The sequence below is a fragment of the Fistularia commersonii genome, chromosome 31 (assembly GCF_037954325.1).
Source record: "Fistularia commersonii isolate RoL2024-O1a breed Wild chromosome 31, RoL_Fcom_v1.0, whole genome shotgun sequence".
Taxonomy (NCBI): Eukaryota; Metazoa; Chordata; class Actinopteri; order Syngnathiformes; family Fistulariidae; genus Fistularia; species Fistularia commersonii.
The window spans coordinates 6207780-6220797 of NC_141314.1; the positions used below are offsets into that span (position 1 = coordinate 6207780).

General features: G+C 43.1%; 1 protein-coding gene across 2 annotated transcripts; it reads left to right on the top strand.

The window, feature by feature from the left end:
• The first annotated feature begins 1551 nt into the window (after positions 1–1551).
• cab39l1 (calcium binding protein 39, like 1) lies at positions 1552–8844 on the top strand. 2 transcript variants are annotated; one of them, XM_086178538.1, is made up of 10 exons: positions 1552–1897; positions 2428–2572; positions 2662–2826; positions 3010–3128; positions 4420–4588; positions 4677–4736; positions 4836–4901; positions 5019–5162; positions 6193–6418; positions 6526–6650. In XM_086178538.1, the coding sequence occupies exons 2-9, from the start codon at positions 2456–2458 to the stop codon at positions 6382–6384; spliced, it is 1032 nt and encodes a 343-aa protein (XP_086034664.1). In that variant the 5' UTR covers positions 1552–1897; positions 2428–2455; the 3' UTR covers positions 6385–6418; positions 6526–6650. The 2 variants fall into 2 exon arrangements, with proteins under 2 accessions (XP_086034664.1, XP_086034663.1); XM_086178537.1 differs by having other exon boundaries at positions 6193–8844.
• Positions 8845–13018: the final 4174 nt, after the last annotated feature.

A 13018-nucleotide genomic window follows, 5' to 3' on the forward strand; every position in this document is an offset into this window, starting at 1 on the left:
AAATCCTTTTATCGTGCAATTTGTCGCAAACTGTGGTTTTCAGTGTGTGAGTGGCTCCCTGACCATTGTTCAAGAAATGACCATTGTGCAAGCAAGATAGGACCCACTGCCTTTACTGCGAGGTATCTGAAGTACCTCAGAGCAAAGGTTCACTAATATCTCAAACTAAGCACTAACTTATCATAAAATCATGCTATCCGAGTACCAGTGTTATGACAGGAAGACATGATGATCATAATTGCAATACAGTAATATAAGCCGTTTACACAAGTGTCATTGTTGTTGACCTCGTCATGGGCTAAAGGGCTTCTGGAAATCAGGGTTCCTGGTTCACATCCTCCTTCCCCGGTAGTTCCTGGGGGACATTTATGCTTTTTTGTTTCCAAAAGCCACTCGCCATTTCACGTGTACTTGCTCGCTTGCAATTACCAGACATGTTCGATTACAACTATTACTGAAACTGCAATTGTAATTTCTCAAGGAGAAATATTTTACTTTTTATTTCCTACAGTAGTATGAGGTATTTCCCAAGCAATGTTTTTTAAATGTTATAAAAATACAATTGGGCCACTAGAGGGAGCCCATGGGCCACCAGTCGAGATAGAGACTGTTAGAAACAAGACACTACAACTACACAAAGAAGTTTAGAATAATTATCAAGGAATAGTAGCTAGAGATCTTAGTTTGTATGTTCGTGATTCAGGAAGTGTCCTATAACACCTCGAGAAGTTCTGTGGGTATTCCTTTTACCCTGTAACCGTTTGCCTATGACATCCCCAAAACAAGGGCTGCAATGGATCCCAATACAGCAGTTATTGTGTTGTATTTTACTCTATATTGTTAACATAACATTCATCCATTCATTATCTACACTTTCTCATTCTCTCTCTGAACAATGTAGGGTCCCCAGTGAACCTCCTGCATGTTTTTGGACTGCGGGAGGAACCCGGAGGAACCCCGTGCAGACACGTGGCGAACTCAGAGACTCCGCACAGAAAGGCCTGCTGTCAGAATCCAACCACCAGAGACCTTCTGGCTGTGAGGGCGGACACGACGATACACTGCGCCACCATGCCGCCCCTTCTTTAAAATGCATCACACTATCAGAACACATCATATGAAAACACGGTCTATCACTTGGCCTTACAGTGACGTCACGGTGTGAATTCCTTATGTGACATCACAGCTTCTCCTGTTGAAGCCCCCCCTCAGCAGCATCACAGCTTCTCCTTTCACAGTGCAAGGTGCCTCCAAACCCCCCCTCCCCCCCCCCCCCCCGACAGCTGCGGGTCCTCTTGTTTGTTTTTATTTATTATTTTTCTTGCATGCAGGTGCATTTGAATCTTGTTTCGGGTCAGTCCTCTGCGGGGGGTTCATGCTGGTAGTGTCGCCTCTGGACGCACATAGGCAAATAGCGGCCTGTAAACACACACGCCATTGGTGGAGGAGGTGGAGGGAGGCGTGTCCTTGCGGGCCTCTTGGCGACGCTGATTGGCTCGACTCGCTGCCAGTCACTTTTACAAAAGCTAAACATACCCACCCAGTGTCCCCGGGATGAGGCGAGGACGGGATCTACAAAAGAAGAGAACAGGGAAATGAAGTTGTCTGACAGGCCAGCAACTCTCGCTGTAAAAACGGGACAGCTAGGCGAGTAGACGGCGTCGGATAGCAAGATTTTCATGAAACGCCACCGCGATGAAGGCCGCCCGTTCCTTACATTTGTAGCCGCAAGTCGTGATAGTTTGTCGGCGAGGCATCCATCCCGGATAACGTTAACGTTTACGGTCATTTTAAAGTAACCTCACTGAGGAAGAGGAAAGTGGGAGCAACTTGCTAGGCTATTAGCTAACCTTTTTTTAGCCAACTAGCTTCATTCGGCTTCCAAAAAGTTCACTCGGTAAGTGTCGACGGCGTAAAGTCGTATATTTCAGTTGTTTTAATGCTCGTTTTCGGCGCTGCCCGCTGTCACCGTGCTGACGTTTAAAGTTAGCTGCACATAGCTACGGCTAACTTTAAACTAGGTCACAAGCTAGCTGAACTTTGCTGATGGACATTGCTGTAGCTTTCACATTTCCCCCTTTTCAGCGGCGTCTACGAGCCAGCCTTCTTTGACTCGCTGAAACAACATGTGCTTTTAATGTCTTTGTGACTTTTGACGCGGACAGGGGGTTAAAACAGTATAAACTCATCCCCACTGAGCCCGAATCTGCTCGAAATTAGTTTGGAAGTTATCCACTGCTAGCAGTGTCGGCTAGCTGTGTTTCATGGTCTTCAGCAATGTCACTGGATAGTTTACTTCTGAGTGTCGACTTTCACTATGACACTACTGTAACCCTGCCGGTGTGAGGCCTTGCTCTCCCCAGGTGTGGACTTGGGATCCGAAAGTCAATTGTACAATTCAGTGACTATGTTTTTTAATGTCCTCAGTTTGGTCTTCAATCGACTGTCTTCAGCCATGCCTTTTCCTTTTGGCAAATCTCAGAAGAGTCCGGCCGAAATAGTGAGGAGTTTAAAAGAGAATGTCGCATACATGGAAAAGTTAGACCCTGGGGACAGTAAAAAGTGTGAAAAGGTCAGTGTTTACTCTTGTTTGCTAAACATTAGAAAGGTTGTTTTCCAAGGTGCAATCAATGGCCTCACACAGTGACCGCTTTGCCTCAGGTTGCAGAGGAGGTGTCCAAGAATCTGGCTTCGCTGAAGGAGGTACTTTGTGGAACAGGTGACAAGGAGCCTCAGACTGAGGCAGTGGCTCAGCTCGCCCAAGAGCTGTACAACACCAACCTTCTCATTGCTCTCATTGCTAATCTGCAGAGGATTGATTTTGAGGTGGGTAGAGCACTCTTTCTGTGATAACTGTATGCCAGTTGTAAGTATTGATTTCCTCGTGTGTCCAGTAAATGGGCAGTGGGGATGAGTACACAAGGTTGGAACATCTATGTCCAAATCGGAAAAATGCCATCGTGATGCAACCTTTCAATCGGGGATTTTTTTTTTTTTTTTTTATTGCAGGGGAAGAAAGATGTGGTTCATTTGTTCAGTAATATTGTGAGACGTCAGATTGGCGCCCGCACACCCACAGTAGAATACATTTCTACACACCCTCAAATCCTCTTCATGCTTTTGAAAGGGTAAGTTATATTTATTTGAATCAGATCAGACAAGAGTGCTTCGACTCTTACTGTACATGTGAATAGGTTATTTTCAAAGCTGGGTCTAAACTTTCAGTGTTTTTGCCAGAAAGTAATAATATAAACAATATGCTCAATATGATGTTTGATCCCTGCAAGAATGTGTTTCGACATCTCCCAAAGGACGAGCGTGAACTTGCTGTATTCATTTGTGAGTTACACGTGTAATTGAAGGGAGATGGAAGCCTGTTAGTCACCCTGCATGTCCGAAGCAGCGCATCACACAGCTGCACTGCATTTTGGGCTTTTATTACTGTGGGATAAGTTTAAATGCCTCTTCTCTATTAACACCTATGCTGTCAAGGGTGCCATTTCTGAAGTTAGTGTACATTTCCTTCAGGGTCCAAGCAGCTCACCAAATTGCCACAGTGGCCTGTTATAGAAATGTGCCCATATGGGAATTATAGCAATTCTACTATTTGTTTAAACATATCAAAAATGGAATCATTCTGAACAACACTGGTTGTGGTTTTCTCATCACTTCATTTGATTTATGGTCGCGTTTAGCGTTGGCTACGTGTGTGTGTGTGTGTGTGTGTGTGTGTGTGTGTGTGTGTGTGTGTGTGTGTGTGTGTGTGTGTGTGTGTGTGTGTGTGTGTGTGTGTGTGTGTGTGTGTGTGTGTGTGTGTGTGTGTGTGTGTGTGTGTGTGATCAGGGTACATACCTGCTACATGCTGATCACATGTGCAGGAATATCGAGTAGATTTTGTTTCCAGCACCACTGTGGGGAAAAAAATGTTGCACCCTGCTTGTGTCTTTGTAATATCACATTTTCGTCTTCTGAAAGTGGCACCTCAAATGTTTGTACAGTGTAGCATAATAACCTTCCATAATGGCCATGTTCCTCCACGCTAAAAACTCAAAACTGTGATGGACTGCTTCTCATAGCACGAATCGATAGCTGATTTTGTTAGTGTGACGATGTAAGCTCGCTTTGCAGCACGAAGTCAAACATTGCAGTTTTCGGCAGTAGGACTGCAAACAACCCATCCACAATGAGTTGTATTTATATTTTATTAAAACAACTTGGCAGTGGTGAACTGTAGCTTGTGGTGTTACATTGTTTTGTAAATGGGGTCACGCTGAGATCCTGTCGATGACATGCAGGAGTGATTTGTGGCTTAACTGTGGGCGCTGTCCAAACACTGGCATGTGATTCGATTTTATAGCTGATGAAAAGTGAACTCTGATGCTGCATATTCCCAAAACTGACATGAACAAACCTGTGCAGATATGAGAGTGCAGAGGTGGCTCTGAACTGTGGAATGATGCTGAGAGAGTGTCTCCGCCACGAGCCGTTGGCACGGACCATCCTGTTCTCAGAGGATTTCTACTGCTTTTTCCGTTATGTTGAATTGTCAACCTTTGATATTGCCTCAGACGCTTTTGCTTCGTTTAAGGTACGTGGACTTGAATTTTTGTTGTCTGCGGCATCGTGGTATTCGCACCTTTTAATCAAACATCCTGGTCTTTTCATTTCCCTGTCAGGATCTCCTCACAAGACACAAGATTATGTGTGCTGATTTCCTGGAGAACAATTATGACAGGGTAACCTATCAGTTCTGTTTTCTCCTTTTTTATTTATTTCTTTATTTATTTTTAACCTGAATCTATCCAGATTCTAACATACTCTAAAACTTCTCTCAGGTGTTTACTGAATATGAGAAGCTCCTACATTCTGACAATTATGTCACCAAGCGACAGTCTTTGAAGGTACTGTCTCCCGAGCTCAAGCAAATGTGCTCTGTTTCAAAAGAAAATCAAAGTCACTGATGCCCCCTCCACGAGAAGTGACTTTCTAATAATAACAATACATCTGGTCTTTTCCAGCTTCTTGGGGAGCTTCTTCTGGACAGACACAACTTTACTGTCATGACAAAGTACATTAGCCGGGCAGAGAACCTGAAGCTGATGATGAACCTGCTCAGAGACAACAGCCGAAACATCCAGTTTGAGGCGTTCCATGTCTTCAAGGTGCGCGCTCAGGGACTTTGTGCATGCTATTTACATTATGCCATAAGTAGGTCACAACTGTGGGTTTGAGCTGTATTTTTCTTATTGTAGTTCAGGGAAGCTAATATTCACAGTAAGACACTGACAGCATTAGCAGATTGAGGTCACGATGAGGTGGAATTGAATAAACACAGGTAGAATTCTGACTCAAAGTGCATTATCAAAGTGTGATAGATGGAAGTGGATGATTTGGTCAAAAATAATTCTAGAGATTCAGTGTTTTTGTTGCTTGGATAGTCTGGAAATGTGGTTCCCCGTTTAATGAGAATCTTATTTCGCTGTCCACAGTGAAGCCAGATAAGTAGCAAAAAAAATAAAAAATAAATCAGAAGCATTTTATTGAAATGAGTAGTATTATTAATATTATTATTATGATATTCTTGTGCAAGTAGAATACTGATCCCCCCCTTTCCAAAAAAATGAGATACTTTCCTAGCACAAAATGAAAAATCTAACATTCATTGGACAAAAGGATAACTAATGATAAAAAAGACAACCAACAAGGAATCAGCAATATTATTCCCAGATTTCCCACCGCTAATTGTAAAACATGTGTAAACCTTAATTACACTTTACAGATGATCTTATGATGCATACCTCAGTCGTCAAGTTTGTTTACCACACATGTTTTAAAATTGATGTTCCCACATGTTTAGGATGAGGTTTTCTGCTGGCGCCACATTATCAGGTTTAAATCGAGGGGGTGTCACCGGGACAGACATCTGACATTGTTCTGTAACACACCAGTTTCAGTATGGATGGAAAATTCTCTAGGGATGTTACCTTTTTTTTTTTTTAATCAATTCCAGTGGTTGGATGTTCTGGGGCCAATTAATCTACTTCCTGGATTGAAGTGCATGATTCAGGGCTTGTGTTGAAGAGAACGTGCCTGTATGCACTGATAGTCTGTCAAATCCAAGAGACGAATGACTTCATGTTTGTATTTTTACTGTGTTCAGTGTTCTACTTCTCTCTCTCTCTGCCCCCCCAGGTGTTTGTTGCAAACCCCAACAAGACTCAGCCTGTGCTGGAAATACTGCTGAAGAACCAGACCAAACTGGTGGAGTTCCTGAGTCACTTTCAGACGGATAGATCCGAAGACGAGCAGTTCTGTGACGAGAAGAATTATCTGATGAAGCAGATTCGGGACTTGAAGAGGCCTGTGGCACCGGAGGAGGCTTAATGGCCCCGGGGGGGTCTGACAGCTCATTCAGGTCGTAGGTGTTGAGGCGATGGCGGGAGTCCGAGACGTGCTTTATAAAGATTTAGCATTAACCATAAATATATGAAAAGTAAAGATGACTTCCTTCACTTTCTGTTTTAGCGTGGATGTGATTTCCATCCAGAAACCAGAGTGGGCCAAGAACTGATAAGAAAAGAAAAAAAGGCATAGAGCTTCTGTAGTGATAACAAAATGCATTTAGTCTGTTCTTACTGTCGGACCTTCAACTGTTACCCGTTCACAATGTTGCTGGCAGAACTTTTAGAATGACGCCACCATCACACCTTCCACAGCCAAGGTGAGCGCAGAGTGTTTTTTTTCTTTTTTTGGTTTTGTTTTGTTTTCCCCCACAAACTTGTCTATATTTTAGAGACTAAAACACAATTTAAGAATTAAATGTATTATTTTTCTAATGTGTCTTTATGGTAACTATTCTCTGATCTTTTTTTTTTTTGCTTAGTGTAATAATTTCATAGGCTTGATATATGGCCTTATTTTTCCTCCTTTCTGTCATACAGGGATTGGAATGCTTTTTTTTTTTTTTTTTTATTAATTAAAGAAATGCGGCTTCGGCCTTAGAGACGTGCAAATCACGTCGTCCGAATCCGCACTTAGTACATTCTGGTGATTTCATGCAGAGGTGTCAGGCTTTTTGATTGCATCTGTGAGGTTCCAGAGGTTAGGAATAATCCCGCGATGATGCACTTGCCAATGCATTAGCGGCACAGGAGAAAAGCAAAACCATAGAGGAATCAATTGATTGTGCTGTGATTCTTTTTTTTTTTTTTTTTTTTTTTAAGGCTTCATGACTGAAATAGAAACACGGTGTCAGATAATGCTGCAGGGTAGCAGCCATCCATTCACCACTGGCATGCAAACAGAATACCCATTGATCTCAAGGGAAAACACTCCATTTCGTCCTCGCACACACTGGGCAAACATTAGTTGTTCACAACTATAATTTTTAACAGCTAAAATAATGACTTGACGTTTGCCATATTAGGCATTTTCTTACAGCAAAAGCACTGTTCAGTAGAACAAAGGTGATTGGTGTTCATGCCGAGAATGCATCATGAGCACGTTACGCCGACATTTATCATAGTCCCTATCAAATGCTGTCATGTAAAGTTTAAACTTTGATTTATCTTATTCCTAATTAACATCTGCTTCACTTTGCATGAAAATGAGATGGTGGTGGAAGGGAACTTAATATGAAAATTGTGTGAAATATTTTAGCTGCTGTGGTTTCAGGTCTACAGCTCGAGTGTGTAAAAAAAAAAAAAAAAAAAAAAGAGGTCGCCCCGTGTGTTTTTTGCCCTCCGATGAGTGTCGGACACCCATAATGTGCTCATGATGCATCGGGTAGCGCCAGTCCAACGTGATTGTTCCACACACACCGACGTGCACTGTTGAAAACATGGATTACAAGCACTGAGTTTTTTTTTGTTTTTTTTTAAAAAGAGTTCCTTGCAAGCATCACCGCTCCGTTTGATGACTTAATTGCCTTACTTTTGCCATTGTCACTAAAATGGTGTTTAGAGATGTCGCGCACAGTGCGCAGTCTTCTATTATATACCTCATGAAATTTGAGTTTGCAAATGCTGTGTTTTTTTTTTTTTTTTGCCTCTTTTTCCCTCCTCGATGAAAAATGATGACGTGAATACGCAACAAAGGTTTCTATGTGTGCATTGACTTGTTGGATGCAGGGACGGTGATCTGGTTTTCTCAGCAGAAAACTTTTCTTTTTAAAAGTGAAATAGTTCATTGGGTGGCGCCGCGCAAAATGTTAATTCATAATGAATTGCAGAGCGGCGCCTCAAAATGAACGTCGCCTTATTTACACACGTGTAATGGATTGCATTGCTCACTTTAATTTGCAGGCCTGATTTTTTTTTTTTTTCCTCCCGAATCAAAGTCTATAAGATACAAAGGTTCGAATTGGTAAACAGTCCATTCCTTAATGCCTTTTTCTGTACATTCTCATGCAGACCGTTAACTTTTAGCACAACCCCCCCCCCCCAAAAAAAAAAAAAAAACACGATAAAGCCCCAAATCCCACGTAGTTAAGATTAACGGAGCAGTGCTGCAACGCGGTCCTCCCACTAGGAGGCGCTGCTGGCCAAACTTTGGGGCCTTGTTTGTGCAGACAAAACATGAGATGCGTACCATAACCCTACCTCCTGTGTTTACTGAAGAAATCACTGGCAACATCAACTAGTAGTCCACATATTTACCAATTTATCTCAAGTTTTGTTTTTCTTTTTTTTCTTTTTTTTTTTTTTTTAGCCGTCCCTCCCCCCACACACGCGCACACTCTGGATACTTTCTTTACCATTGGGAGCAAATTATATGTAAATAACTTTATAAAAGGAAAAGATGTGTGAAAGCATTAATGGAAATAAATCTTTTTGTGGCGATGTATCTTGTGTGCTGTGTTACAGTAGTTATGATTACAGATTCAGAAACTTTATTGTCGCCCAGGACACACACAAACACACACACACAGAGTACAATATTTTGTTTGCATTGTACTCTACATGATTTTTATAAATGGTTATAAAAACAGAAAATTAAAAACGTATTAAATAGAAAAAATCTCCACACAAGATGGAAAAAATATTTGGATTTCTTCAGACACCTAATATCTTTATGGTGTGTATCAGTTAGATAAAATAAGCTGAATATTGCACCATTTTAAGAAAATATATATTCATGACTATATATATGATATACGTGTATACATGACAGATACATTCTTCAAAAAAATATGCCAAACATTTTTATATATATATATATGTATATATGTATATATATATATGTATCTTTTAAAGAGGACATACATTTGGACTGCTTATAGCTTATGTTTCGCCTGAAAACATCTGGTTTTACAATGCAATTATACAAGTATTTTTATTTTAACATGTAGAACATCAGGTGACTTGTGAACTTAATTAGCTCAAAATCATACGACTAAAATTATGCAAGAAATGAAAATAAGTAGCCATCCCATCCCCCACCGTTGCGTTGACCGTCATCTCGTTCCCACGCTTAAGCGTCTGCGCTCACAAGATGGTACGACTTCAAAAAGGCGCGGCCTTTTCATGACGTCACAAAACCCTTTGGAATTCAAAAAAGTTGGTTCTTTATCCGGATTTCAACAACAACAACAAAAAAATCGAACAAATAAATAATGTAAAAAAAAACAGCACAGATAATCCCCGGAATTCCTGCTTGTGACCCGTGAAGCTTGTATTAGAATTAAAAAAAAAAACAATTTAAATTTGTGCAGGCATACAAACACGACTCTTTTCAATGGGGTAGCAATTGGAATCGACTTATTTCTCCAAAATACAACTCGAACGTTACAAATAAACACTTCCGGACGCACAAAGAACCCCCTCTCCTCCGGTTACACCCCCCACCCCCACCCGAGAACCAAGAGGGGGGGGCTGTGGGAAAGTAGGTTAAAGTTCAACCGGGGAAGAAGGCAAGTTAGGCGAAGCTGGTTCCCACAGAGGGGGGAGGGGTGGGAGTGGGAGTGGGGGTGCGGGGGCTCTCCGCGTCGTCGGTTCGGATCACGGCGGGACGTTTGGCGCGGAGGAGGAGGAGGAGAAGGGGGGGTTGCAACTCCTGCAGACGGAGCAGAAGGGTATGTGGGGGGAAGGGTCTGCAGGGGTTACAGGTCAGGAAGCCTCCTCTGACCCTCCAATGCGGTAAAGAGGTGCGGGTGCATGAACTTAATCCAGCCTCCTCCACCCTCTGCACACCCGTGAGACACGATAATCCGCAGCAAACGCTCCGCAATCTGCGGGCCCGGGAGACGCGGTTGCAGACGGAGTCGCCGTCCGGAGGAGGAGACGCGGGGATGCTTGGATCATTTCTTGCAGAAAAGTTTTTTTTTGTTTGTTTGTTTGTTTGCGGGCGGATGCAACATGTGCAGAGGCTGCGGGACCTGCGGGTTCGAAGGTAGGCCGGAGAAGAGAGGGGGTGGTGTGTGTGCTGGAACTGGACCTCCATTCTGCGCGGTGTTTACACCGCGGTATCAATCCGTTGATACGGGACGATTTGTCGTGCGTAATTACGCTTCGGTTGGTTCTTTAATTGGTGCTTTTTTTTACGCGCATCACGAGGCGCGCTTGGCGCCACTTTGGTGAAAGGGGGGTCCGAGTATTGGGGGATGGGGGGCGAGTACTGTGAGTATTTCTCTGAGTATTCTGTCTTTGGGAATTCATATTTTTATTATATTGTTTTGGAGACACAATCAGGCACACCCGGGGCCGCCCTGCATCCCAATAACCAACTAACCAACTAACCAACTAACCATCTATCTATCTATCTATCTATCTATCTATCTATCTATTTTTTTCTATACTTATCTATTCATCTGGTCATCTACCTATCAATATCTATCCATCCACTCATCCATCTATTTTTATATTTCATCTATCTATCTTTCCATCCATTCAACAGCTTGTCTATCTACGTCTATTCATCCGCTCATCCATCTTTTTATTTATTTCTATTTATCTATTGATCTATTTTTATTTATTCATCTCTCTCTCTCTATCTATGTAAGTAATAATGCCTTCCCTTCCATGCATAGAAATGGTGCATTCAGGGCTGCAGTTTTGTAAATAGGAATCTTGAGTTTCTGGCTATGTTTGTGTGTGTGTGTGTGTGTGTGTGTGTGTGTGTGTGAGGCATCTCTATAAAACTGTCTGGGTAACCGGATGTTGAAAAACGTCTCTGAAAAGCCCTGAGGAAAAGTGTGATTTCCTTCTCAGTAGAGATGTTCTCTCTTCTCCTTCATCCAAGATGGTGATAATCTGAGGCTCTCTGGCTCTTGGAGTCCTGCTTTGGTGCCGAACGCAAGACGTTTGGATCCAGCGAGGATCAGTCACGGATCCAGAAGTCCGACTCCACTTTCCGATCGCAGGTGAGCAGATGAGGTGAGCTCCACGTTCTCCCACCGGCAAAACTTGCATCACTTGTTCTTCTCCGTTGTTCTTCTTCGTGTCTCAGAAAGCCCGCGGCGGAGGTGCTCATGCGTGCACGGACCTCCATGGCCTCACCGTCCTCCAGCTAAGGTGCATCTAGTGTAGTCAGTGAAGTACGTCAGTATCTACTGCCCTGGTTGCTCCTTCTGGCTGGTGGAGCGGTTCCTCTCCTCGCTCCCTGCATGAGATGGAGGACGGCAGGAAATGAAAACACCCGGTCCCGGACCATATCAGGATGATGCTAAAAATAGCCATGAGGCATTATGGGATGCACGGCGATTGACCGGCGATCAGGAACGGATGAGATGATCGGAGATCACACGTTGTGCACATTGGAAACACATTGGAAACACATGTGACGTCTGCTCGCACAATTTGGACCATTAGCATGAGTTTTTTTGAATTGAAATGCAGTTTCATGTTTTCATGTTTTTGTCCGTCCCAGTGTGTCCTGGGTTGCCCTGAACACCTCATCCAGATCCTTTGAACACCCAAAGAGCCACGGTTTCCTTGGATCTTATACACAAAACATATAATAACAATGCATTTTATTGAATACTCCATACTCACCGAACCGACATATACACAAAATGCATATTGAAAATAAACAATAAAAATAAACAATAAAGGTGACAAAGTGGTAAATGTGCAAAATAAATAAACATAGCGGTTAGCATCAGATGGGAATATATTAAATATTGATGAAATCGGCAGGTCATATAGCTGTTTAAGCTACAGGGGGGATACTGTAGAATATTTGGGTCAAATGACGTGGCTGTGTGTCCCCTTGTTGACCCGGCGGTGCCAAAGTGCTCACAGTGCAGGTAGTGCAGCCCGTCTACTGCAGTTTGCGCACTTCAGGTGCCGCCGGTCGCCTTCCCCTCCCCGCCGCCGCCGTTTCGCACGAGGCTCCAGTGGGCCGACGGCGAGTTTTGTTGGTTTGTTCTCAGCTCCCGCTTGTCTCCGCTGTGCAAATCCATGCAAAGCTCGCCGTCTCCCATCTATGTCGTCACTGTTTTTTCCATCTGAAGGAAAAATAAACAAAACAATTGCGAGCATCTAAAAGCAGCCCAAACAGTAGCAGGACGCGGCCTCTCTGCGTGACCTATTGAACCCTATTGATGCGCGGTTTGGCCGCTAGATGGCGCCAGATCGACTGAATTGAAAGTTGCTGAAAACGACAAACCAAACCAAAGAAAAAAAATTGGAAAGAAAAAAAAAAATCCTGCAAAAAAGATGAGGAAGAAAAACGAATTAAAAAAAGACATGTTTTTTTTTTTTGTTTTTTTTTTTAAACTCACCAACTCATAGATTTACGTTTCCTTGAAAACGTGTGCACGCATGCATAAATAAAGCACGTTGGTCGTCTTCTTCTGCGCCCTAATTGCATCCCATAATATGCACAGCCATTCATCTAAGGAGACAACTGTTCCTGCAACCCCCCCACCCCCCTCGCAGGGCTGACTCGCAAGATCAATGCAACCTATCAGTTGGGATCAGGAAGAGGAGGAGGATCCGGACGCGCGGACAGGTTTTCCGCCGTGACGCACTCCACCCACGGAGGGATCCTGGTCTCGCAGCACGTCGAGAGCGGGAAA